The sequence below is a fragment of the Schistocerca piceifrons genome, chromosome 5 (genome assembly GCF_021461385.2).
Source record: "Schistocerca piceifrons isolate TAMUIC-IGC-003096 chromosome 5, iqSchPice1.1, whole genome shotgun sequence".
NCBI classification, from domain to species: Eukaryota; Metazoa; Arthropoda; class Insecta; order Orthoptera; family Acrididae; genus Schistocerca; species Schistocerca piceifrons.
In genome coordinates this window covers 427,012,835-427,039,942 of record NC_060142.1, presented here as the reverse complement: position 1 = coordinate 427,039,942, position 27,108 = coordinate 427,012,835, and the positions used below count along the sequence as shown (strand labels likewise).

The 27,108-nt window shown below is 43.1% G+C and overlaps 1 protein-coding gene across 1 annotated transcript in view; it reads left to right on the top strand.

Annotated features, from left to right (window-relative positions):
* Positions 1 to 26,141, top strand: part of LOC124798062 (ejaculatory bulb-specific protein 3-like) — a 103,123-nt gene extending 76,982 nt beyond the window's left edge. The window contains exon 2 of the mRNA XM_047261290.1: positions 24,645 to 26,141. Coding sequence (XP_047117246.1) covers positions 24,645 to 24,856 — 212 coding nt within the window. The 3' untranslated portion in view covers positions 24,857 to 26,141. The remainder of the gene's footprint in view (positions 1 to 24,644) is intronic.
* The last annotated feature ends 967 nt before the right edge of the window (positions 26,142 to 27,108 follow it).

The following is a 27,108-nucleotide window of genomic DNA, read 5'->3' as shown; positions in this document are numbered from 1 at the left end:
TCTCCGATTCTGCGCAGAACCTCCTCAGTCCTTACCTTATCAGTCCACCTAATGTTCAACATTCGTCTGTAGCACCACATCACAAATGCTTCGATTCTCTTCTGTTCGGTTTCCCCACTGTCCATGTTTCACTACCATACCATACTATACCCCAGACGTACCTTCTCAGAAATCTCTTCCACAAATTAAGGCCTATGTTTGATACTAGTAAACTTCTCTTGGCCAGGAATGCCTTTTTTGCCATTGTTAGTCTGCTTTTGAAGTCCTGTCTCCGTCCGTCATTGGTTATTTTACTGCCGAGGTAGCATAATTCCTTAACTTCATCTACTTCGTGACCATCAAAACAGATGTTAAGTTTCTCGCTCTTCTCATTACTACTACTTCTCATTACCTTCGTCTTTCTTCCATTTACCCTCAATCCGTACTCTGTACTCATTAGTCTGTTCATTCCGTTCAGCAGATCATGTAATTCTTCACTTTCAGCCAAGATAGCAACGTGATCAGCGAATCGTATCATTGATATCCTTTCACCTTGAATTTTAATTCCACTCCCGAACCTTTCTTTTATTTCCATCATTGCTTCCTCGATGTCCAGATTGAACAGCAGAGACGAAAGGCTACATCCTTGTCTTACACACTTTTTATTAAGAGCACTTCGTTCTTGGTCGTCCACTCTTATTACTCCTTCTCGGCTTTTGTATATATTGTATATGGCCAGTCTCTCTCTATACCTTACTCTACTTTTTTCAGAATTTCGAACATCTGGCACCATTTTATGTTGTCCAACGCTTTTCCCAGGTAGACAAATCCTATGAACGTGTCTTGATTTTTCTTTAGTATCGCTTCCATTATGAACCGCAACGTCAGAATTGTCTCTATCGCGTCTTTACCTTTCCTAAAGTCAAACTGGTCGTCATCTAGCACATATTCAATTTTCTTTTCCATTCTTCTGTATATTATTCTTGTAAGCAACTTGGACGCATGCGTTGTTAAACTGATTGTGCGATAATTCTCGCACTTGAGAGCACTTGGCATCTTCGGAACTGTGTGGATGATGCTTTTCCGAAAGCCAGATGGTATGTCACCAGACTCATATATTCTACACACCAACGTGAAGAGTCGTTTCGTTTCCACTTCCTCCAATGATTTTAGAAATTCTGATGGAATGTTATCTATCCCTTCTGCTTTATTTTATCTTAAGTTCTCCAAGGCTCTTTTAAATTCTGATTCTAATGCTGGATTCCCTATCCCTTCTAAATCGACTCCTGTTTGTTCTATCACATCTTCCCCCTTATAAAGCCTTTCAATGAATTCTTCCCACCCATCCGCTCTCTCCTCTACATTTAACAGCGGAATTCCCGTTGCACTCTTAATTTTATCATCCTTGCTTTTAATGTCACCGAAGGCTGTTTTGACTTTCCTGTGTGCTGAGTCTGTCCTTCCGACAATCATTTCTTTTTCGAAGTCTTCACACTTTTCCTGCAGCCATTTTATCTTAGCTTCCCTGCACTTCCTCTTTATTTCATTCCTCAGCGCCTTGTATTTCTGTATTCCTGAGTTGCCCGGAACATTTTTGTACTTCCTCCTTTCATCGATCAGTTGAGTTATTTCTCCTGTTACCCATGGTTCCTTCGCAGTTACGTTCTTTGTATCTACGTTTCCCTTTCCAACTTCTGTGATGGCTCTTTTTAGAGATGTTCATTCCTCTTCGACTGTACTGCCTACTGAGCTATTCCTTATTGCTGTATCCATAGCCTTACAGAACTTCAGCCGTGTCATTCCTTAGTACTTCAGTACCCCACTTCCTTGCGTATTGATTCTTCCTGACTAATGTCTTAAACTTCAGCCTACTCTTCATCACTAACATATTGTGATCTGAGTCTATATCTGCTCCTGGGTACACCTTACAGTTCAGTATCTGATTTCGGAATCTCTGTCTGACCCTGATGTAATCTAACTGAAATCTTCCCGTATCACCCGGCCTCATCCTCTTGTGATTCTTGAGCAGAGTATTCGCTATTACTAGCTGAATCTTGTTACAGAAATCAATTAGTCTTTCTCCTCTCTTGTTCCTTGTCCCAAGCCCATATTCTCCTGTAACCTTTTCTTCTATTCTTTCCCCTACAACTGCATTCCAGTCCCCCATGACTGTTAGATTTTCATCCCCCTTTACACACTATATTACCCTTTCAATATCCTCGTACACTTTCTCTGTCTCTTCATCTTAAGCTTGCGACGTCGGCATGCATACCTGAACTATCGTTGTCGGTGTTGATTTGCTGTTGATTCTGATAAGAATAACCCTGCCACTGAACTGTTTACGGTATCACACTCTCTGCCGTACCTTCGTATTCATAACGAATCCTACTCCCGTTATACCATTTTCTGCTGCTGTTGATATTACCCTATACTCATCTGATCAGAAATCCTTACCTTCTTTCCACTTCATTTCACTGACCCCTACTATATCTACATCAAGTCTTTGCATTTCCCTTTTCAGATTTTCTAGTTTCCTTACCACGTTCAAGCTTCTAACATTCCACGCCCCAACTCGTAGAACTTTATACTTTCGTTGATTATTAAATCTTTTTCTCGTGGTAACCTCCCCCTTGGAGTTTACCTCCCGGAGATCTGAATGTGGGGCTATTCAGGAATCTTTTGCCAATGGAGAGAACATCATGAAACTTCTTCAATTACAGGTCACATGTCCTGTGGATACACGTTACGTGTCTTTAATGCAGTGGTTTCCATTGCCTTCTGCATCCTCATGCTACTGATCATTGCTGATTATTCCGCCCTCAGGGGCAGTTTCCCACCCCTAGGACAAGACAGTGCCCTGAACCTCTGTACGCCCCTCCACCCTCTTTGACATGGCCGTTGGCAGAATGCTGGAAGTCTTCGGCCGCCAATGCTGATTATTAATCAAAATTTTAAGCAGTGTTGGGATTCGAACCCGGGACCGAAGACGTTTTGATTATGAATCAAAGACGCTACACCTTTTTTCTGATGTAAATTTGTTCGTTGTATATGTTCGGGGCGGACGTCCATGACACCTGCTAAAGTTCATCGTTGATCCGTCCACTCAGTTTTTATATTACAGAGGGCAGCTAACGCTCTGAATGAACACCCTCTGACATCCTTTGACTACGGGTGCTACTGCACAAGAAAAGTAAAGGACACTGCATTACTAGTAAACTATTTGTCATCGCGTATTAATGACATTTACTACAGGCTTGTGCCGTGCCTAAAAAAATGCGCAATATCTGACATGAAATGAAGAAATCTGGTGCCAGAAATATGTGCACTTATCAAAAACATTATCTTATCAAAAATACCTGGAGACCTGTTGGCGGACATTAACGTGGGGTTTGGCGACCTTCACCCCTATGACGGCTTGGATTCAGCTAGAGATACTTTCAGTGATGTGTCTGAATGCCTGTGCACGACTACCAGCCCATTCTTCCTCAACAGGCGAAATCATAGAAGCCAGTGACGATGGACTCCATGGTCTCGAGCGAACTCGAACTTTCGGTTCATCCCAAAGATATTCATGGGGTCCAGGACGGAGTTATGGGCAGGCCAGTGCATGAGCAATGTTATTGTCTACAAATCATTGCCTTACAGATGCTGCTTTATGACAGGGTGCTCTGTCATACTGATGAAATACCGTCTCAGAGCTGTTCGTTTCTGCACGCAGAAGACGTTTCTGTTAAACGTGTTCATGTCTTACAGGATCTGACGTTTTCTTAACCGCAATGAGGGGACCACACCCTGACCACGAAAAACGCCCACATACCGTTACACCGCCTCCTTCGTATTTCACCCTCCAGGCATTCGCCAGACACAAACCTTTGCACCGGACTGCCGCAGAGTACAGCGTGATTCATCACTCGTTTCCAGTTGTCCATTGTCCTGTGACGTTGCTCATTACATCACCTCAAGCACCGCTTAGCACTGACTACATTGTGTGGGCTTGCAGTCAATGGACGCACAGCGGCGAGGCTATCAGCACCCTCACAAATATTAAAAGATTATTAGTGTTTTAGGGCGCACAACAACGAGGTTATCAGTGCCCGAAATATTAAAAGAAAAGACTGTACATAAAAGGCCTAGAACCTACAAAGTGACACTCACTCACAACCACCTCACTCGCTTTGTTACACAGTCGCGTCATAAGACAACGGAGAAAGAGTGAAAGGTGCTAAACCTGGGATTAAAAAAGAAAGACGACAGGGGAGCCAAAATAATAGCACACGGAAGTGTGACTGACTGGCCACTTACAGAAAACATTGTTGAGCCAATCACCCTATTAATACATTAGGAACGTGCCATTAAGTTTTAGGGAGCAAGTTGGAGATATCACAAAACTTCGAAACACTAACCACATTTGTTCGAATGTCACTTAAAGTAGCGGGCAGATCTTTCAGTAAATCTACCACTGCCCTCATGTCTGAAAATAAAACACATTGCAGGGTCCTCTTGGTGAAACAAGAGGCTATGCATCATAGCGCTGTGGCCTATGCGAAGACGATTAAGGAGTACCTCATCCCTCTTGCTCGGCTGGAAGGAGGTACGCAACAGCCGCTTTGTGGACTTTAATAAACGTAGCTTATTGTCTCTCACTTCCACCCACTCTTCTTCCATCGGCGGAGAGATGATAGCATGCAGTGGAGTGGCACTCTGAGCTAACTGAGGATCACGTCACACGACCGTGGCTGCTTTATCCGCCCTTTCGTTCTCCCTGGTACCCAAGATAAGGACACGTCCTTCCCCAGATTTTGTAAGTTGGGAAGGGCGTTCTTGGTATTCTGGACTACTTCATAGGCTGGATACATGCGTTTCTGAGGCTGAAGGGCACTCAGGAACGAGCAATAGATGGAGAGTTTGGCAACGCGCGACACCTCTCATCTCCTCCAGTGCCCTTAAGATCGCGGATAATTCGGCATCAAAACCAGTGAGTACTTGAGAACTCGATGAGGATTAAACGGAATCCCACCGGTTAGACCCATCCGTGAATAAAGGTACATAGTTGTGGCTCTCCTCTACGGCATTAAATCTAAAATCAGTGTGGACCTCTGGAGTAAGCAAGGTGGCACCCAGTTAAAACCCTAGATTTGAGCCTGTGCATGGCCACACACCAGCACACACTTCGCGCGGATCCCAAAAGATTGGCAAAGAGGCATTCCATAGCCAGACGAGTAACGGTATGATACGCTGGGGGAAGTGGGAGTAGTGAAGAACTTCCACGCATGACGCACCATGAGAAATTGCCACCGAATGATAAGTGGCGGTTCAGCACACAGACTGGGTATGAGGTTGGTCCTTTGAGCAAATCTGGCCAGCCTGATCCGCTCATAGAGTACAGCATCAAAGATCTTCAAGTAAAAAGGCTTCGCTGTCCCATACCCTGAGCAACCAAAGTCCAGCCTCGATCACATGTAGGCCCTATAAAATTGGAGCATACGCATCCTGCCCTCTCAACGGGTCGTATAGACAGTTCAAGATGTTCTGAGCCCTTGCCTTCAGGTCCTTGAGGCGTGGTGAACACGACAGTTCAGTCAAAAATAGAGATGGGGCCACTCCACGCCCGCACCAACGTGGTGACCAGACCAAAAGTTCTACTCCTACCTCCGTCAACACGTTAGTTATCTAGTAAGTGGATCACAGGATGCTGGGCTGTGGTGTTATCCGTGCGTCTGGGTAAGATTAAGCATTAACACGGTCCATCAGGTGATAGATAGTGGACGAAACGGAGTGAGGGTAGCAATTTGAAGAGCAGAGGGAAAAAAGTGCCAAGGCTCGTGTCGTGGGAAAAAAACCTCTACGACAGTGGGATGGGTAGTAAGAGCAGCAGTGGCTTAATAGCTGCGATAGTTCATGCAAGGTTGGGTTTGTTAGTATGGGTCATGCATCATTACCGTGGCAAGCGATGACGATGCATCCCAGTTGCTGCAGCCGCTACATTCCTGGAACAATCAAGGTCGTTATATAGTAGTGGGAGATCGGCCATAGATCATCTCAATGTGTGGGGGGGGGGGGGGGGGGGGTGTGGAGCTTGTCTTCATGCAGTGTACGGTACGGCTTCCCTGCGTGGTGCCAGTTATTCGGCAGTGTGTTCCAGCTGGATATCCAGTAATGGCGTCTGATTAACAGGGACTCACCTGTACCGTTGTGTTTGCATGTGCTTGGCCATAGATGTTTGGTCCTTACAAGAATGTCTTTTGGTCTTTTATGTTTCCATCTATGGTTGTGGTTGTAGTTCCTCAGATTCAGAATAGACGGGTTTTGCGAATGTTTGGAGTTTCTGTATAGTCTTGTGGTGAGTTTGTGGATTACCTCTGTGAGAGTCTCAAGTCGGAATTCCCGGTGAAGGTCCGCGATGCGTGTCTATCGTGGAGCATTGCTTATGATTTTGAGTACTTTGTTTTGTATGAGCTGCAGACGGCGCAGACGTGTAGGCGCAGCGTATCCCCAGACAGGAGCTGCGTACGTCATCAGGGGTCGAATAAGTGCCATGTACATGGACCTCGACACCCTTCTGTTCAGTGTACTACGCCTGTTGAGCATAGGGTAGAGCTGTTTGAGCCTCGCGCTTGCTCGGTTGGTCATGTGTTGTATGTGATCCCCCCAGAGTAATTTCCGGTCCAGCCAGACACTGAGGTATTTGACTTTCTCACGCAAACGTATTCGGCGTGCATGAAGAGTTACTGGTCTGCAGTATCGGTGTTTGCACAGTTGCTTCGGTCTTCTAGTGAACAGAACGGCTTCGCACTTGTCGAAGTTTACTCTAACACTCCATTTCTCCAACCATGGCTCAGCCACTCTAAATGCAGTCTGATGTAATGTTTGATGGTTTCGAATCATGGGCGAGGCTGGCTGTGTCATCCGCGTAGATTGCCATCGTTGTGTTGTGTGTGGTTGGGAGATCGTTTATGTAGAGGTTAAACAGTAGGGGCCCTAGGATGCTTCCCTGGGGTACTCCCGCGTGTATACCGTGTCGTGTTGATTGTTATCCCTGCACGTCAGTGTTGAAACTCTTTTCTGTGAGGTATGAGTGTATTAGACGCACCAGCCCGCCGGGGAATCCCGCGTCGCCGAGTTTGTGAATGAGGCCGTTGTGCCATGTCGTTGTTGTTGTGGTCTTCAGTCCTGAGACTGGTTTGATGCAGCTCTCCATGCTACTCTATCCTGTGCAAGCTTCTTCATCTCCCAGTACCTACTGCAACTTACATCCTTCTGAATCTGCTTAGTGTATTCATCTCTTGGTCTCCCTCTTCGATTTTTACCCTCCACGCTGCCCTCCAATACTAAATTGGTGATCCCTTGATGCTTCAGAACATGTCCTACCAACCGATCCCTTCTGCTGGTCAAGTTGTGCCACAAACTTCTTCTCCCCAATTCTATTCAGTACTTCCCCATTAGATATGTGATCTACCCATCTAATCTTCAGCATTCTTCTGTAGCACCACATTTCGAAAGCTTAGATTCTCTTCTTGTCCAAACTATTTATCATCCATGTTTCACTTCCACAAATACTTTCAGAAATGACTTCCTGACACTTAAATCTATACACGATGTTAACAAATTTCTCTTCTTCAGAAACGCTTTCCTTGCCATTGCCAGTCTACATTTTATGTCCTCTCTACTTCGACCATCATCGGTTATTTTGCTCCCCAAATAGCAAAACTCTTTTACTACTTTACAGTAAAGCTGCATGCCCTCGGCAAAAATTACGGCTGTAGTTTCCCCTCGCTTTCAGCCGTTCGCAGTACCAGCACAGCAAGGCCGTTTTGGTTATTGTTACAAGGCCAGATCAGTCAATCATCAAGACTCCTGCCCCTGCAACTACTGAAAAGGCTGCTGCCCCTCTTCAGGAACCACACGTTTGCCTGGCCTCTCAACAGATACCCCTCCGCTGTGGTTGTACCTACGGTACAGCTATCTGTATCGCTGAGGCACGCAAGCCTCCCCACCAACGGCAAGGTCCATGGTTCATGGGGGGGCCGTTGTGCCATAGACGGTCGAAAACCTTTTCGATGTCCAGGAACACCGCCCCTGTTGCTTTGTTTGTGTTGAAGCCATGTATTATATGTTCCACGACCCGTAAGAGTCGTTGTGTTGTGGAGTGGTGACTCCTGAAGCCGAATTGCTCCGGTCTCAGGGTGTCATTTGTTATGCAGTGCCTAGTGATGCGTTTGAGAAGCACCTGAGAAGCACCTTCTCAACAATCTTACTGAGCGAGCTCAGAAGGCTGATGGGTCGATAATTTTGTGGGAGGCTGTGGTCTTTCCCCGGCTTCCTGAACATCAGGACCTTGACCGTCTTCCAAAAGGCGGGGAAGCGTTGGTGTTTTACTATGGCATTCGTTACGTGTGTTAGGTACTCAGTAGCTTTATCCGTGAACTCCTGGAGGAGAAGGTTTTGAATGCCATCATGACCAGGGGCTTTCCTAGCAGCGGAATGCATTATAGCCCAGGAGATTTAGGCTGTGCTGGCATGTTGAACGTCGTCGCGCGATGGTTGGGTTAAAGTGCGTGTAACCTCCTGGTCAGTAGCAAGTGTGAACACTGGATCTGATGGTACCAGGTTCGGTGTGAATGCCGCTGCGAGTGTGCGGGCCATTAGTTCTGCATTCTTTTCTGCTGAGTACGCAGATCCGTCAGGTCCTTGAAGCGTTGGGGTATATATTTTCTCCATGGTGAAGTGACGGGCTAGTTGCCACACGCCAGGTCGCGCGGTGTCCAGCCCTTCGAGTTTTTGGTTCCACTGTTGTGTTCTATGTGTTTGTATTTTATCGTGTAGCCTGTTAATGTGCCGTTTGAAGTACTGACGCCTGGTGCGCTGCCATTGTCTCCTGAGGCGATTCCTCATTGAGATTAGGCGCAGGATTTCCTGGGACAGGGACGCACTGTGTTGCTGTGAGGTGCGATCAGGTATGGTGCCCGCCATTGCGTCCTGGACGGCGTTAGTGAGAGTTTCTACTGCCTCGTCAATTTGACTAGAGAAATTTGTGGCTTATGAGGAGTTGCTCGGCAATTTTACCCCATTCTTTTAAACTCCATACGCACAGTCATTGCGCTAGCTGGATTGTTGGCAACACTTTGGAACTCACAAGTGATTCCTTCGGCTGATTTCATGTGATCTTATTCCTGCCACCCTCCGCAGTGCTCAGTGATCCCTGTCCGTCAGCACGAGACGCCTGCCAGCTCTCGGTTTAGCTGTGGTTGTTGCCTCAAGTTTCCACATAATAGTCACACCACCAGCAATCTATTTGGATACCATCAGAATGATTGAAATGCCCCTAATGGATTTGTTACTCACGTAACTAGTTCACGTTCGAAGTCGTTGAGCGCTCCTGACCGACTCATTCTGCGGCTACTGCTGCTCTGGCGATGACTCAATACTACACACCTCCTTTTCTACATACACATCTACATAGATACTCCGCAAGCCATCGTACGGTGCGTGGCGGAGGGTAGCCTCTACCGTTACTAGTCATTTCAATGAAATGAACACCCTTAGCTGCTTACAGGCGTTGACATACGTCAACGGGGATACATGAAAATGTGCCCCCCGACTGGGACTCGAACCCGGGATCTCCTGCTTACATGTCAGACGCTCTATCCGTCTGAGCCACCTAGGACACAGAGGATAGTGCGACTGCAGGGATTTATCTCTGGCACGCCTCCCGCGAAACCCACATTCTCAACGTTTTGTCCCGCACTGCATTCGTAGTGCTCCCGCCCATTATACTCATTACTCGCGGCGCGTTGCCGATTCCCGTAAGAGTTCGGGCACTGTTGGTGCGTTCGCACAGAAGAAGAAGATGGTCAAGTGGCCGGTGAACCTTAACTATATATATACTAAGATGGTATCTGTTCTTTCGGACATGTCCTGTTACACTCGCAAATAGAGCGAGCAAAAAACGACTGCCTATAGGCCTCCTACGTTCGTGGTCCTTGCACGCACTGTATGTTCGCTGCAGTAGAATTGTGTGACAGTCACCTTCAAATGCCAGCTCTCTAAACTTTCTCAATAGTGTTTCTCGAGAAGAACGTAGCCTTCCCTCCAGGGATTTCCAGTTGAGTTCCCGAAGCATCTCCGTAACTTATGTGTTGTTCGAAACTATCGGTAACAAATATAGCAGCCCGCCTCTAAATTGCTTCGATGTCCTCCTCCAGTCCCACCTGGTATGGATCCCAAACACTCGAGCAGTGCTCAAGAATAGGACACACCAGTGCCCATAGGCGGTCTCCGCTGAAGCATTGTTGCCTATAATTCTTCCAATAAACTGAAGACGGTCATTCACCTTCCCTATCACAGTTGTCTTTCAAACTGGTGGGTCCGCCCTTCGTGGCATCAGCGTTACATAGAGGTGCCGGGTACGTTTCATCAGATAGATTGTGTTCAGTTTGTGCTGGGAACCGCCATGCTAGAACTCAGTTAAGACTGTACAGGTCTGCATTCCCTGCTTACTTTGCTCGAAGCATTTTTGTAGTTTTCTCTGGGCTACATCGGAGCTCCGCCAGTTTTGCCTTGCGTTGAAGGCAGGAAAGCGACTGTAGTAAGCTGTCGATTAACTACCAGTAAGTTCATCCATTATAGCGAAAATTCTAACAGAGTCTGGACACAGTTCGTGGTCGAGACACCGTCGAGGTCTACTTCTGCACCACAAATAGCTCCCCAGTAATTATACCACGCTATTTCGTGCAGTACTGGTCGTCCAGCAAACTAATTGTAATTTAAATTTTTATTTGAAAATGTTTTACGGCTGAACGTACTTTTGTGGCCCACCTGCCAAGTGACAATATTACTTCAGTAAACGTTGTTTATCAGCTCTAACTACTGATATGAGTCTTTCTTCGATGCACTCACTGCTTATAGCCAACGCGAAACGTGGGTGAAGGGTCACAAATTGACTAGCATATCCTGTACCTGTACCGTAACAACGTAACGAGATAACACTTGCAGAACGGCATCAAAAGAGGTGAACCAAACTTACGGCAAGCTTTCTGCTCAATATTCCTATCGTGAATCTCTTTCCAGGAAATGAAGTAGCAGTGATGTTAAAGTTACATCAGTGTGAATCCATGTTAGTCGCTATCGTACTGAACTGGTTACTGACACGCAGATAACTGCATTTCTCCTGTTTCATTACTACTTGAAACCTGTACACCTGTAAGCTGTGGAAACCTCATTGTTGGTATTCGTTGTGGCTGATTAATTGTAACGAACAGTACATAGTATATCGGTACGCTCCAAGCATTTAAGTCAAACAGGAGCGCGTCATGCTGTTCACAAATGATAAGTATGTTGACCGTATTGTACCACCATGGGTGTACTCTTTATTACCACTTCTCCGTGCGTATTCCATGGTGAGTCAAATGAAAAGCTTGACTATTTATTTAATATTTAGCGCACGCATTCCATTGCCTCGGAAGTGTGTGTGTACCCCCGCGTTTTTCACCTTTTCATCGCTTCTGACGCTTTCGTGCCAGAGCTTCTTTGAGCGCCGGGTGTTCGAGACATTCGTATTTCGCATCCTGTACAGTTGTTGAACAGGCAGTACTACGACAACGTAGTCGTTTTGGAACGAAGCAGTGAAAAGTGCTCGTCGCTTATTCTTGATTGCAGGGCGAAAATGATAAGTGATTTCAGAGTAGATCTGCACACTGTTAATCCCTTTTGCCGGTAAAGCTCCAAAATTACCTGTTCTTCATCCAAAAAGAGAATAGGCATGAGTTTCTCTGCCGGAGATTGAGTGGGGATTTTATTTTAGTTTTGGCGAAGAACTATAGCGCCATTCTTTATTTAATCTTTTCGTTTCAGATTGGTGATGGTGTACCCAGGTTCCATTTCCTGTAACAGTTCTGCCAGCCAAGATTAAAAGAGGCGTAGCTTCCGTGGAGGACGCCTCGCTCCCGGCCAGACACACGAACGAAAACATGGGCACAGTGAAAGAGCATTTGAAGGAAAACAAGCGTATTACTGTAAGCGAAATAGTCACTGTTTTAGATATTAGTGTTGGTTCTAAGTACAAAATTACGCTGACTTGCTGAGAACCAGTACAGTCAGTTGGCAGTTGGCAGCCAACCAACACTAATATCCAAAACAGGACTATTTCACTTACAGTAATACGCTTGTTTTCCTTCAAATGCTCTTTCACTGTGCACATGTTTTCGTTCGTGTGTTTGGCCGGGAGCGAGGCGTCCTCCACGGAAGCTGCGCCTCTTTTAATCTTCCAGCACCTATCTCACACCTATTGCAGGACATATACTAATCACCACGCTGTAGTGTCATCCTGCGGCGGATTTCCAAAATTTAACACCTTCACCACTCGAAAACTTTTCGCAGGTCGCTGCTTCAACGCAGTGTAAGTGGGCAAGGGGGCGACCATCTTTGTAATGACACAGCTGGATTTTCTGTGATACAACAAGAGTAGCCAACTGTTGGGCATTTGTCTAAGTGCAAGGGTAACTCCTGCAAAATGCCATATAGAAAGTACAGTTTTTAGGAATATGCACTTTTGATGTTTCCATTGGAATCAAAAAAATGGCTCTGAGCACTATGGGACTCAACTTCTGAGGTCATTAGTCCCCTAGAACTTAGAACTAGTTAAACCTAACTAACCTAAGGACACCACACACATCCATGCCCGAGGCAGGATTCGAACCTGCGACCGTAGCGGTCTCGCGGTTCCAGACTGCATCGCCTAGAACTGCACGGCCACTTCGGCAGGCTCCATTGGAATCATCTTCACGCGTATGAATCCGGACCATTTAATCTTCACTTTCCAATAAAGGACCTGCTTTTAAGAGCTTACGTCACGTAGACTACAGAATGTAGATCTCGAATTTTTACTTTATAACCACAAAGACTTTGGGAAATCGACTTAGAACTTCGTTCTGTGTGGAGAGTAAAATTATATAGTGAAACAGAAAGTCGGCAATTTTTAAAATATACTCATGTCAAAAAAGGCTTTGCACCACCACGGTTCCCAGAACTCCTGAAAATAGACGTTGACTGTATATACTGTACCATAAAGGAACCTGAGATGCCTCGCTCAGGCAGCCCAAGCGCTACTAATGCACTGGATGGCCGCTACCTACTATGTCTCGGAGGAACCTTGACAGCAATGCCACGATGTTGAATAATGCTTTTCGTGCAGCCACAGGACGCCGTGTTACGACTCAAACTGTGCGCAATAGGCTGCATGATGCGCAACTTCACTCCCGACATCAATGGCCAGGTCCATCTGTGCAACGACGACACCATGCAGCGCGGTACAGATGGGCCCAACAACATGCCGAATGAACTGCTCAGGATTGGCATCACTTTCTCTTCACCGATGAGTGTCGCATATTCCTTCAACCAGACAACCGTCGGAGACGTGTCTGGAGGGAACCCGGTCAGGCTGAACGCCTTAGACACACTGTCCAGCGAGTGAAGCAAGGTTCCCTGCTGTTTTGGGGTACCATTATGTGGGACCGACTTACGCAGCTGTTGGTCATGGAAGGCGCCGTAACGGCTGTACAATACGTGAATGCCACCCTCTGACCGATAGTGCAACCACATCGGCAGCATACTGGCGAGGCATTCGTCTTCATGGACGACAATTCGCGCCCCCATAGTGCACATCTTGTGAATGACTTCCTTCAGGATAACGACATCGCTCGAGTAGATTGGCCAGCATGTTCTCCAGACATGAACCCTATCACGCCCCCATAGTGCACATCTTGTGAATGACTTCCTTCAGGATAACGACATCGCTCGAGTAGATTGACCAGCATGTTCTCCAGACATGAACCCTATCGAACATGTCTGGGATAGATTGAAAATGGCTGTTTATGGACGACGTCATCCACCAAGCACTCTGAGGGGTCTACGCCGAATCGTCCTTGAGGAGTGGGACAATCTGGACCAACAGTGCCTTGATGAACTTGTGGATAGTATGCCACGACGAATACAGGTATGCATCAATGCAAGAGGACGTGCTACTGGGTATTAGAGGTACCGGCGTGTACAGAAATCTGGACCACCACCTCTGAAGGTCTCCCTGTCTGGTGGTACAACACGCAAATGTGTGGTTTTCATAAGCAATAAAAAGGGCGGAAATGATGTTTATGTTTCTCTCTATTCTAATTTTCTGTACAGGTTCCGGAACCGAGGTGATGAAAAACTTTTTTTGATGTATGTATCTATGTACATTACTAGCTCGAATCTCGTAATTGAAGAAACGCTAGACTGCGATTAAGTTAGCAGAGTCAAGGAAAATACATCGCATTAGAAGGAAAATCGAAACATATTTAACTAAGGAAATGTGAAAAACCATTTGCGAATCTGTGAACTCTGCTTTCAGGTTTGGCGCGTAAGGTAAGAAAACAGAAGTAGGATTTAGCTTGCCTTATATTTATGACAAGAAAGTCAATAATTTATTAAGTATGAAATTACATTCAACGTTGTTTATATTCCAGTTTTAAACATGGTTCAAGAATATGATTTTTATAATCATTGCAACAAAATTTAACTTAACCTGGTTTCGCCACTGACTATAGGTGACTTCACCAGAAAGACCAAAAACAAGTACCTATAAAGGTAACAAATCCATTAACACAGAGGAAAACCAAGAATACATGTTTATTATACAGGACAAATTTTTTGAGGTGACTATACTTTATATGGTTTGAAATACGATTTTAAGAAGTTATTTTATAAGACGAGAGAATTTTTCTCGTCAATCAGTTTTCATTTGTCTTTACATTTGAGTATAGCCACCACAAAAGCATTTTCGGTGTAATAACCATCTATTTTTGGTTTTCCTCTGTATTAATGGTTTTTTTTATAGGTAATTGTTCTTAGTTTTTCTGATGGAGATACCAGTAGCTGGTGTCGAAACCAGGTCAAGTTAAATATTATTGGAACCGGTTGGCTGTATTATACAAATTATAAGTTGTTTATATTATGTTGTATTTAAATGGTGGTGTACGACAACAGTTTATTAATAGAAATGAAAATGAACTACTCACGCTTTAACTGGAATATAACCAACTGGAATAGAGTAACAGTTGCAGTTTCGAGAAATTTGCACGAATGCATGTCGAAGAATAAAGGTTCATCTGAAAGTATTCAGTTGTTGTTTATTACTACTTGTTGCACAACTTGTTCACAGTGAGCGGAAATGAACAGCTAACAAAATGAAACATTATTTTCACAGATATATGTGTTAATATTTCATTACTTGATTTCAACTATGTATTGCACCTGTGTTATGAGGGCAGTATAAATACTTAAACATCTCTGGAATGGGTAACAGGTTGTAGAATAATCTAGGCCAAAGGCAAAGTTTAATTATAAGGTGTTGCACGAGGAAAAACAAATACTTTAAATACTTTAGGAAGAAGTAGTATCGGCTAATTCAAATAAAGCTTTCAATATGACATGTTTTCAGTTTTCATTGGTTGTAGGGAGAGAAAGCTGTTTACGAACACAAGTTTTCAGGTCGTGTGTTGATACACTAACTGAATGGGAATATTGAGAAATCCCACATGTCCATTTTTTTGACAGAACTGAGTTACCTATGATTTTGTACTTCAAACATATCTTGATACAGAGAAAACTCATACATTCTGGAATTTTTCGTATTGTTATGCAACTATTGTTTCACCTTAACTGTGGAGAAACACCGCAAGTACAAAGTGTAGGGGCTTTCTAAAAATTTTAAGTTGTCAGCACTGTTTTAAACAGAGAGAACAGGAGATATTGTCTTTTATTGTTTGGTTTAATCGATTTATATTGTTATTGATGGTAAAAGTCAGGCAATGGTGATGTTAGCGACAAACGTCAGGAAGTAACGAAAAAAAGAAAGAATGCTTTGGAGTTTCTGAAACATGTAGGCATAAAACGAGAAAAAGTGAAAATTAAAACATATACAAATTGGAAAGGGAATAGAGGTCAACCAAAACTTCGTGGATACGATTGCAACTGATTTCTAACCTGAAACATAGTACTGCTTCAAAATTAAGGTTTAATTACCACAGTGAGCACACTAATGCAGAAAATTCAATTCAATTGAATACATAATTCTATTTCCAGTTATCGGATGAAATGCATGAGAACTAAGATAACGTAGGGAAGTAAGACAGAGTTATACGCTCAAATTATTGACTTCCAAACAAATAAATGAACAGGATTTATTCCTTCAGAGCTTCATAGAAGTCAGTGAAAAGGAAGAAGCCTACAAGTGATAAGGAATTTGTGTCACGTCGTTTAAGCATGTATCACATAATTACAGATGCTGACTTTGCCTGTAATATATTTGTGTGTGGGTTTTGTACTAGAAACTCTGCTATTAGGGAATGCTGTAGCGATTTTCTAACTGCAGAGAACCAGATTCAAGAACGTTTACTCGTGTTTTCAAGTAACTGCGTGGGAGTCGTGGAGTACCGAGCAATCATATTTCATCTGAACGTCAAATGAACACATTGAATGGTACTAGAAGATATTATTCGGACAGTATAATTTCCTTTAATAAGAACAAGCAGAATTTCTATATGTATCAGTGCTCCAGAATATGACGGACATTACATACTGACATCCGTTATCCTTATAATTTACAGAGAATTTAACATCTTCCAGATGGAGATGAAGGTAGACAATTAGAATTTTGTCGTTCACTAACTGCCAATTGCCGAGAAATTAGATAAATACTATTTACTGAAGAAGCCACTTTCAATCTTAACGGTATCAATAACAGTCGTAGCTCATATCGGGAGCACGCTCTTAAAAATATGTAATGTTGTGTGATAGACAACCAGTTGACTGGGTCTGTTGTGTCAGTACATCATATCAGAGGACCTCGTTTTCTCGAATTTCCTGTAAACGAGCTTCCGGCATTACTGGAAGATATTCCTTTGGCCACAACTATGAGTCGTGGGCCAATGCACATCCTAGTTGTCAGGTGACATATCATCTAAATCTAACATTACATATCATCTAAATCTAACATTCCCGGGTGATGGATAGGCAGAAATGGTCAAATTTCCTGGTCACCAAGGCTCCCGGACTTTTTACCGCTTTAAATTTTTTCTTTGTCGATGGACGAAAGGCGAAGGAACATAAACCCAAGAGACGAATTGATCGTTCGAACTGTGAATAGTGCTTGATGTTGGAGGACCAGATTATGAAAAAACTGAACTTAAATCAATTTCGTTTGCTTAATACTTACTGTGGGTCTTTCTTTGGGTTACATTCTAAGAGCGCTCCTCTCTCTCTCTCTCTCTCTCTCTCTCTCTCTCTCTCTCTCTCTCTCTCTCTCTCTCTCTCTCTCTGTCTCTCTCTCTCTCAATAACCCGACTGGTCCAGGCGGAGATTCGACTCCTCCCTAGGGCATGGGTGTGTGAGATTGTCCTTAGGATAATTTAGGTTAAGTAGTGTGTAAGCTTAGGGACTGATGAACTTAGCAGGTAAGTCCCATACGATTTCACACACATTTTTTTCTCTCTCTAACCAATGAAGATTGTAGACATGTTATATGTACTGTTTGATTCGAATTAGTGTATGCTATCATCGGCAATGCTGTGTATTCCTCATGAAAGACGCTGTATACGCTACGATAGGAGTGCGCTAAGCGGCGCCGGCGCCAGCTAGGCGCGTACGCGCTCGCGATGGTCCAGGTGAGAGCGGCAGCGGCCGGTGCGCTCATGGTTTGCGAAACTGGCCGGCACTGCTGGCTGCCGGCCGCCGGCTGCATCCGTCATTAAAAGCCAACAGACAGGTCGGTCTTGACCTGGCGCTCGCTCGCATTTCCACCGGCTGCTGCTCCAACCTGTTGGAAACGATTTCCAGTCACGCCGCGCTACGAACGATCAGAGATGGAGAGGTCTTCCCTTTGGCCTTAACAATCTGATTTGCACGGATTCCGACGCCGAGGTGAGGAAACACCTGCAAAAACAGCACTTCGATTGCATCGACAGGAGGTTAGGAATTAATAACTGGTTTTCTACGTCATCAGAGAGAGAGAGAGAGAGAGAGAGAGAGAGAGAGAGAGAGAGAGAGAGACAGGGGGAGCAGACAATACATTTCTCCCGTAAAGCGTAACAGAATAAACTCATCACAGTGTTACTGAAGATGCCGCACACTTTTGAAGTGATGTAGAAACCTAGTAAAACTTTTGCTATATTAAGAAACTATCGATTTGAAACTGGAAAATCTTGGCGTTTTCCGACAGAGAAAGTAACAGTAAATTAGTACTTTTCAGGTTTTGTTCAACAGTCCTTTGAAATTTCCTGAAAAATGACTATTTCTAGCTGGGACTGAGTACACTTATCAGCCAAACATTACGACAGCAGCTCACTGCGACACTGAATGTGGTGTTGTGGCACGTGACGCGGCAGGGACGATACATATGCGGAGCAGATACGAATCTGAACTCATTCTGGCGACGGCAAGGATCGAAAATGGGGAAATCCATTAACTTAAGGGTCTAATGGTCTTTCACAAGGACAGATTTTTTATGCCTCAGTGTCTAGGAACGAGTATCGCGGAAAGGACGAAACTGGTCGGCTGTTCACGTGCTGCAATCGTGAACAGATACGGAAAGTGATTGAACGATGGTGAAACTACGATCCATCACACGACCCATCACAGAACGTGGAGGTCGGAGGCTCGTCCTCTATAAAGAAGGATTTTTGGCAGACCTGGGGACAAAAACCAATGCTGCTAGTGGCACAAATGTTTCCGAGCACGATGTCCAGCTAACATTCTTGAAAATGGAGCTCCGCAGCAAACCATCCTACTTGCTCCCTTTACTACCCGTCAACAATGTCTATTACGGTTACAGTGGATGTGGTGTCATCGAGTCTGGGTCGTGAATCGATGGAACCATGTTCTTTCATTTCCTCTCACAAAAATATAGCGTCGTTTCTGGATACGCTGTCACCCAGACGAAAAACTTCTGGAAACCCGTATCCTGACACAGGTCATTGCGGACCGTATTATGCTATGGAAGACATTCACCTGTGCTTCCATGCCACCTGTGGTAGTAATGACGGGCACTGTGACAGTTCTGGACGATGTGAACTTGATTGTGGACCACCCTAATCCTTTAATGTTGATGTCTTTCTCTGAGGGCGATGGAATCTTCCAGCAGCGTATCTGTTTGTACCCTAAGGCCAGAATCGCACTAAACGGCTTGAGGAGCGTAATACCGATCTCATGTTGACGTCCTGCCCAACAAATTGGCCTGATCTGAACCCCATGAGTCATATCTGGAACGCTATTCGTTGCCACTTACGCGCTCTCTACCCACTGGTTCTTAATTTACGCTAACTGCGTGATTTGTGCATATACACCTTCTGCCACATACCACGAGAACCTCCTAAGGACTTGTCGAATCCATGCATCTGTTTACCTCGTCATATTATAAGTAACTGAATATATGTTTACCTCTCCCTTGCTCCTTTCCTTCTGTAATAGAAGCTGTATCCTCATCGCTCTGAATTATTACTTCATTGACTGTAGTCGACAATGTTGCGCATCAAATGTCGATAGTCAGACACTGCATATCTTCATTAAGAAAGAAGAATTATACCCTCATTAACTATCTTTCTACTCTCGCTCAGAAGTTGCGAAAAGTAATTAAGAGTGAGCAAATTAGGAAATAGTGTGAGAAGATATATTACAACAGCAATAAAACAAACCTTTATGTGATATTCAATTTAGAAAGTTATTCTTGCGCTTGTCACCTATGCACTCTCTTATCATACTGAAATAATAAGTAAACATGCGTATAGATGATAATGACAATGATAGGTTAAAGAGTATGTACGACAGCAGCGTACCAGAGCAGTCTCTACTGTCAAGCGTAGGCAGAAGCACAGCGCCTGCTGGTCAGGCAACCCAGCGAACTGCTGCACTGTGCTTGTTCTCTTCAAGCAGGCGATTGCTATGTCGCGCTTTGTAAATCCAGTTCCAGATCAATGGATGTCTACATGCACCGACATCTATCTATATTTATACGCCTGAAGCCACCTTACGGCGTGTGGCAGTGCTTTTTTCGTGTAGCACAATCACTGCGATCTCTTCTGTTTGTGACAAATGGCTTCACAAAGGCAAAGAGACATTGATGGCTGCAAGGAACATTCGTCTTTGCGTTTAATTACGTCTTATCTCCAGATTTTTAATTAAATACAGAAATTCGTGCCCTAAGATTAGTTGAATCATGCAGTAGATATAATGCATCTATGTCCACATCAACTTCTGCATAAATACTCCCCAAACCACTGTACAGAGCATAGCGGTAGCTACATCCTAACAATACATCATTCTTCTGTCCTATTCCTTTCAGGTATCGGGGGAACAAAAAATTACTAAATTTGTGCCTCTGTACGTGCTCTAATCTATGTTTTACTATTCCCACAGTCTCAACGGGAGACATGCGATGTTGACGGCATAATGGTCGTACGGTTTCCTTCGAATCCAGGTTGTCGAAATTTACCCGTAGATTGTCCTGAGAACTACGTCATCGGAGAATCACATTTAGGTTCCACGAACATTAATCTCATCCTTTCTTATTGATCGTAGCGACCTGTTACAAGTCCAGCAACGCGTCTCTGGATTCGTCTGATGTGTATTGTGTCGTATACTTGTTAATGACTCCAACCACTGGATCAATGCTCCAAAACTGGTCTCACAGGCATCTTGTATGCGATTTGCTTTACTGATGCACTGCACACTCAGAGAACACTTCCAACAAAACTGTACCTTCCATTCGCCTTCTCTTACCGCCCAATTTTATGGCTTCTAAGTACAACCCATAAATAATCATACCCGTGGCGATCAAGGTGTTCACTACTAATTCTGTAATTTGAATCTATCGGGTTCTTTCTTTTCGTCATAGGCAGCATTACTCATTCATCCACACCTGAGGAGAGCTATCATTTATTATACCAACAGGAATGTTTAGCCGTGACTTTTTGCAAATTTCTTACGATCATTCAACGGTAATACCCTCCCATACACAACAGCATCATCCATTCACACCCTTAAAGTGCCGCTGACCCTGTTCTGAGAAATCGCTTATGTATACTGAGAACTTCAGAGACGACATCACACTTCCTTGGGCCACACGGTAATGGAAAGTATTCGAATTAAATCGGGTAGTGCTGTGGAAATTATACTATGAAATGAGAAGTAAAAATTACTAGAGGGATTTTGGTACTTTGGCAGTAAAATAAACGATGGCCGGTGTAGATAGGACATAAACAGCAGACTGGCTAAAGCAAGAAAAAACTTCTGAAAGAGACAGATTTCTTAACATTCCGTGTAAATTTAAGCGCTTGCAAGTCTTTCGTGAAGTAGTTTATCTGGAGTGCAGCCTTGTACGGAAGCGAAACGTGGACGGTACATAATATAGACAAGAAGAGAATAGCTGTTTTTGAAATGTGCCGCTACAGGGTATTGTTGAAGATGAGGCGGGTAGACCGGGTAATTAACGAAGAGGTACTGAATAGAATTGGGGAGAAATGAAATTCATGGCACAACGAGTCTAACAGAAGGACACATCCTGAAGCATGAAGGAACAGACAGTATTGCTATGGAGGGTTTGTAACCCAATCAAAATCTTCCCTTACATTAATGACACGTATGACTTAGTGTTCTGTAACTTCCAGAAGGGGCATCTATTTCGAGGAATGGTTGAGCGAAAGGATGCCGACGAGTGCACTACTGATCGTTAAAGCACAGACAACAATCGAAAACAACTTTGTAATGAAGTTAATTAATTATGTGTAGTTACTCAAGCTTGTAATCAGTTACATAACTGAAATATTAATTATTGAATGAGAATATTCTGTCTACAGCTTGTGTTTGAGCAAAAGTTATGAATTTTTATACGTTAGTTTGAAACTGTTGTTATGTAACAATTACTGACAAATGTTTAGACGGCAACGATAAATGCATACGTGGAAGCTCTAATGAAAATGCCACGATAATGACTTGAATGAAATTTAACTATCCCTGTACGGAACAATTTAGAACCAGTGAAAATCTAATCACTTTATCTAGTAGCAAAACGTAATGCGGTATAGATAGAGCAACGTTACTCCCCCCAAAGTCTGTTGTCGGTAGGGTTTGTGAAGTAACATCTACGATTTATCAAAACGCCGTAACAGCTTCTGTAACACTGAACTTCAACATGACGTCATAAAACAGCAGCAATCAGTTAGGGAACGCCGAAATTACGCCTCGTGATGACTTGGTATTGTGTGATGTCCTTAGGTTAGTTAGGTTTAAGTAGTTCTAAGTTTTAGGGGGCTGATGACCATAGATGTTACGTCCCATAGTGCTCAGAGCCATTTGAACCATTTTGAAATTACGCCCGCAAAGATATTTATAGAGCACATAGCTTATAACCCGTTTCGTTGATCATAATATATCACTTCAGTTTGTCAATATTTTGGAGTTAGTTTTAAATGCACAAATTTCCATCACTTGGATCTTCAGCTGCTTGTGTTTCCCGTTTTTGCCATTAAAACTGTAGGATTTGAGGTCTGCCAGTGTGACACGCTACCTGTAATAAATAACACTGAAGTGGTCGTAAAAAATCATGCACACCAAGTGTAAAGGTATAAACAAAAAGACAGGAACTATTGTTTGAACTAAATATCCACATAATTTTGTAATCATTTAGTAAAAATTTTCACATTACAGATTAAATAAAACGGAAACCCACTGATGATGGCAAAGTGGTGCTGAAACATGTTTGGGTACTTGACAAAACGGTGTTTTGCATAACTGGTGGACCTCACATCCTACAATTTTGCACAAACTTCTCTCTCAAATAATTACAGAAGACAGTAAACGTATTACAATGAATTAATGGCTTTCATTACTTATTACTTTCTCCTTTCATGAAAAAGCAAAAACTAAATTTTACAAGCTGGTGCTTTCAAGTTATTTTAGGTAAATAACATGTCTTATTACTAAAGAGCCACTAGGCAATAACAATGACAGATGAATGATGCTACTGCCGGTTTATGACATAGGGAAATCATTGGCAATCAGTGCTACTTATACTTTATCAGAATGCACTGCAGTGTTCGTAGATATTGAGTCCATCACATCTGCAATTTTTTTACAATACTAAACTGCTAAATGGCACACTCTTAGTTTCTGGTGAACCAGTAGTTGGCACGACATAATGATTTTGTTAAACAGTAAATAGCAACATATTCTTCTCCCAGTAACGAGCAGTCAATATTAATATTACATGAAGTGAATTCGTAATTGCGAATGAAGACAACCATCAACTGTAGAATGGAATGACGACAACGAAAATTTGTGACGCGCCGTGAATCAAACCCGCGTAGTGCGAGCGGTCGCCCTACCATTTGGCTATCCGTGCACGACTCACGGCCAGACCCAAACTTCCTTATTTCGTCAACCATGCGTCTGCGGTTTGAATCCCGGTCCGGCACAAATTTTCATTGTCGTCATTTCATTCTACAGTTCATGGTTGTCTTCATTCGCAATTGCGAATTCACTTAATGTATTTCATGACGGATGAAGTCGCGGTAGCACCTGTTCCTTGGGACATGCATCGCTGCAATATCGTAGCATTAATATTGTCCACACAGTGTTCTTCAAATAATCTGTTTTGTCAATCCTTCTTGATTAAACGTTGTACTGTGGCCTGTGTAAATTCCCACTCGTAAATTCACCATGTCTCGTCGCACTTTGAATACCAAGTCGACAATACACTTAATTGGGCACGCTAGCATAGCAACTTTATGTCAGCCCTCAACCACTGTTGGCTTGCAACTCTTTCTCTGTGTCTGCACGCGCTCTTGTGTCTACGATTTTAGTCTCATGCCCTTAACATTATCTTTGAATTCTACACAATCCAAGGTCCCAGACATTACCGGCGCGGTTGCTGTATTGTTTATAATTTTGATTTCAAATGGTCTATCATAAACGCACATTACATTCCTTCAGTTAGTTATCATTGACGATAAAGTAATAAAATATACACATTTAAATTGAGAAAAATCTAGATTGAAAAAATAAATAGTATCTGAATTATCAAGCACTGTTGTGTGGTCGTGTTATAGTGTGTGTGTGTGTGTGTGTGTGTGTGTGTGTGTGTGTGTGTGTGTGTGTGTGTGAGAGAGAGAGAGAGAGAGAGAGAGAGAGAGAGAGAGAGAGAGAGAGAGAGAGAGAGAGAGAGAGTTTTGGTTGGGGGAGGGTGCAATATAGGGAGATATCAAGGCTTTACTACATTAAACAGGTTCACATGGATGTTGGCTGCAGTAGTTATGCTCGGATGAAGAGGCTTGCATAGGATAGGGCAGCATGGAGGACTGCATCAAACCAGTTTTCGGACTGAAGACCACAACAACAAATTTTCCAACACTAAGATGTCTTTAGCCAGAGTCTATTGGCCACCGTTTATATCTTTTTATCCGATTTAACTTTTTCGTCGAAAGATTTCAAGTAGCAGTGAGCATCCCCATGCTTTCTTTTCGATTCTTTGGTAACGTCTTCAGTTGCAGTATGCGGATTATCGTTGATATAGAATTGTTTATGATTCCATAAAATGTTGTGGATCCTACATCGTGCCTAATTAGTCTTTTTCATGTATTGTGCAGGAATACTGCCAGAGGCTATCGCTACGCGCTGTGCAAGGTGTACGACGGTGCAGAAGGCTGCTGCCATTCGCGTGATTCGACGCCTGCGGGCAGACTACCCCGCCGAATGGGCAGAGCTGCAGGCGCACTGGGACCCCACCGGCGTACACCTCAAGAGCTTCGAGCGCGCCCTGCTCAGGCGGCGCCCCGATCGCCGCCTCCTGCACGCGTAGGCGCAGCCACCTTTACCACACGTAGTCTACAGCACAACTCTTTTCGAATGGTGGAGGAGGAAAGAGACTGATAAACATTCTATACCTTCCTAAATTGTGTAGGAAGATTAGCTCATATTGCTTGTTCGTCATCGTGTCGTAATAATGAGTGTACGGTAGCGAGGCATTTGCGAGACGCAGAAAGCTGATTGCTGTGTGCGAGGCTACGCCTGCTGGTTATGCAAACCAGCAGACGCTCCTGCGCACGGCCTGCATTCAGGCGCTGTGTGATCGACGGACTACTACTTTCGAATGCACTGCCTCTCGTCACGACTTCTCTACTTCAAAGTGCAAATTCCACTATCTCTCCCTAACTATTTCTTTTTCGGGTACATGTTTTATTACTATTGTACCTTTACTGAAAGAGGTTAGTGATCACCAAATTACAGTAAGGAAATATAATAAGAATTTTAGGGGCATTGATAATGCAGGGCATCATGTCAGGTGATAACACCGTCATTCATGTTTAATCCGGTTTTTCACTATCATTGAGGTACTTCTCTAGCAGTGGATTCTTTTCTCCTCATTTTCATTTTCTCACTTTTCTGTTGGCCTATTTCTTTCATACAAAACGATCATTACACTTTGAAGTTTTTGGAGGGTTATATACTTTATGTTACAGAATGTGCTCGTTTGGGAACAGTGCAAGAACATTACCAAACAACTATTTTCTTGTTTCAAGTGGATGTGTAAATCGTAAGTTAGACTGCATCTTTCTAAGTCAACACTCAGGCAACGAAACAGTCTGGTAGAAAATAGAGACAGAAGCTTTGGTACAGAGCTCAAAAATAATCATCAGCCTAACAGAGGCTCTCATACTTATATTCCATGAAAATATTACATTAGTTTAAGCACTGAATACATTATATGTAGCACATAAGTCTGCTGAGAGGCAGCGGATAGACAATCCACAGCAGCGTTTACAGTTCAGATGAACACTAGACATTCGTTTCTGTTGGTTAGGATAATAAATACCGAAATTAAATATTTGCGACAATAGGTGTAAATAAGCGAAAATACTTTATCATGACTCAGAAGTCTCAAAACGCTCTGAGATGACCAAAGAAACAATGTCTTACATAAACACTTTTGCTCTATACCTTTTTTTCAAACAAGGCGTACGGTCGATTTAAAATAACTAACCATATATTATTAAGAACATGATATTTATTATGTGTCTTTGTATTCGATTAGCCTTCTGGATGTAATAATAAAATGTAAATAAAGGCTTTTATACGATAAAGTATGAAACAAAGAAGTAGTACAGATTAGTCACTTGTTTTTGTGAAACAGTTCATCTGCATTTCATGTCTTCATGTTCGCTATTACACTACAATTAATGACACTACTTATTTACATTACACTTTTGTGACAAACTTTACGGTATTTTTATGTCTTTGCAACTGGAAATATTAATATTTTTGACGAGCGTTTCTAGTGGACCAGAAACTGATATTTCATTTTTTTTATGTATCAGGAAACGGAATCGAAAGGATTGTAAAGATAAAAATTTATGTAAGGAATATTTTATACAGAATTCTAGACGAAAATGTGACTGTACCACATAAAAAGGAAACGATCTGATCTTCGTATATCATAAAAAGAGAATACAAAACGTACATGCAAGTTATTAAAACGAACATTTTATGATTGTAATGACAAACTGCTGAATGGAATCTATGTCTTTCTCTACCGTATGACTTGTTGCAAAATGTAAAACACTTTGAAGCAGTGATCGTTGCAGCCGAGAGCTATCCCGGGCCATAGAAGCTCACTAATTGATGATCAAGTGATTATACATTGTTCAATGGGCAAAATCCCAGAGAAATGCAAATTGTTATGTAATACATCATTTCAGACAAGTACCTAGTTTCGAGATAAATGTAATCGCAGGCAGCAAATGGAAATGAGCTGTTACAGAAACTCCTAAAAATGTACGTGCCTTCAAGAAGTCATTCAAAAGATACTGATATATTTATACAATTTAAAGTCAGGTAAACGATGGAACATTTTATACTGACGAAATAAAAAAAGTTGGTTAGTATTAATACAGTACAAGCAGAACTATCAGAAAAGAGACGAAGCATAAATCAAAGTTCCCAAAAAGACTTATTCAACGGCATGGTACTGATTTGCGTTGCAAAGTATAATTTCTCCTTTAGCCTGTAAAGAAAATGTGTGCTGCGGAAAATTGTTCGTTCCATATAAGACAG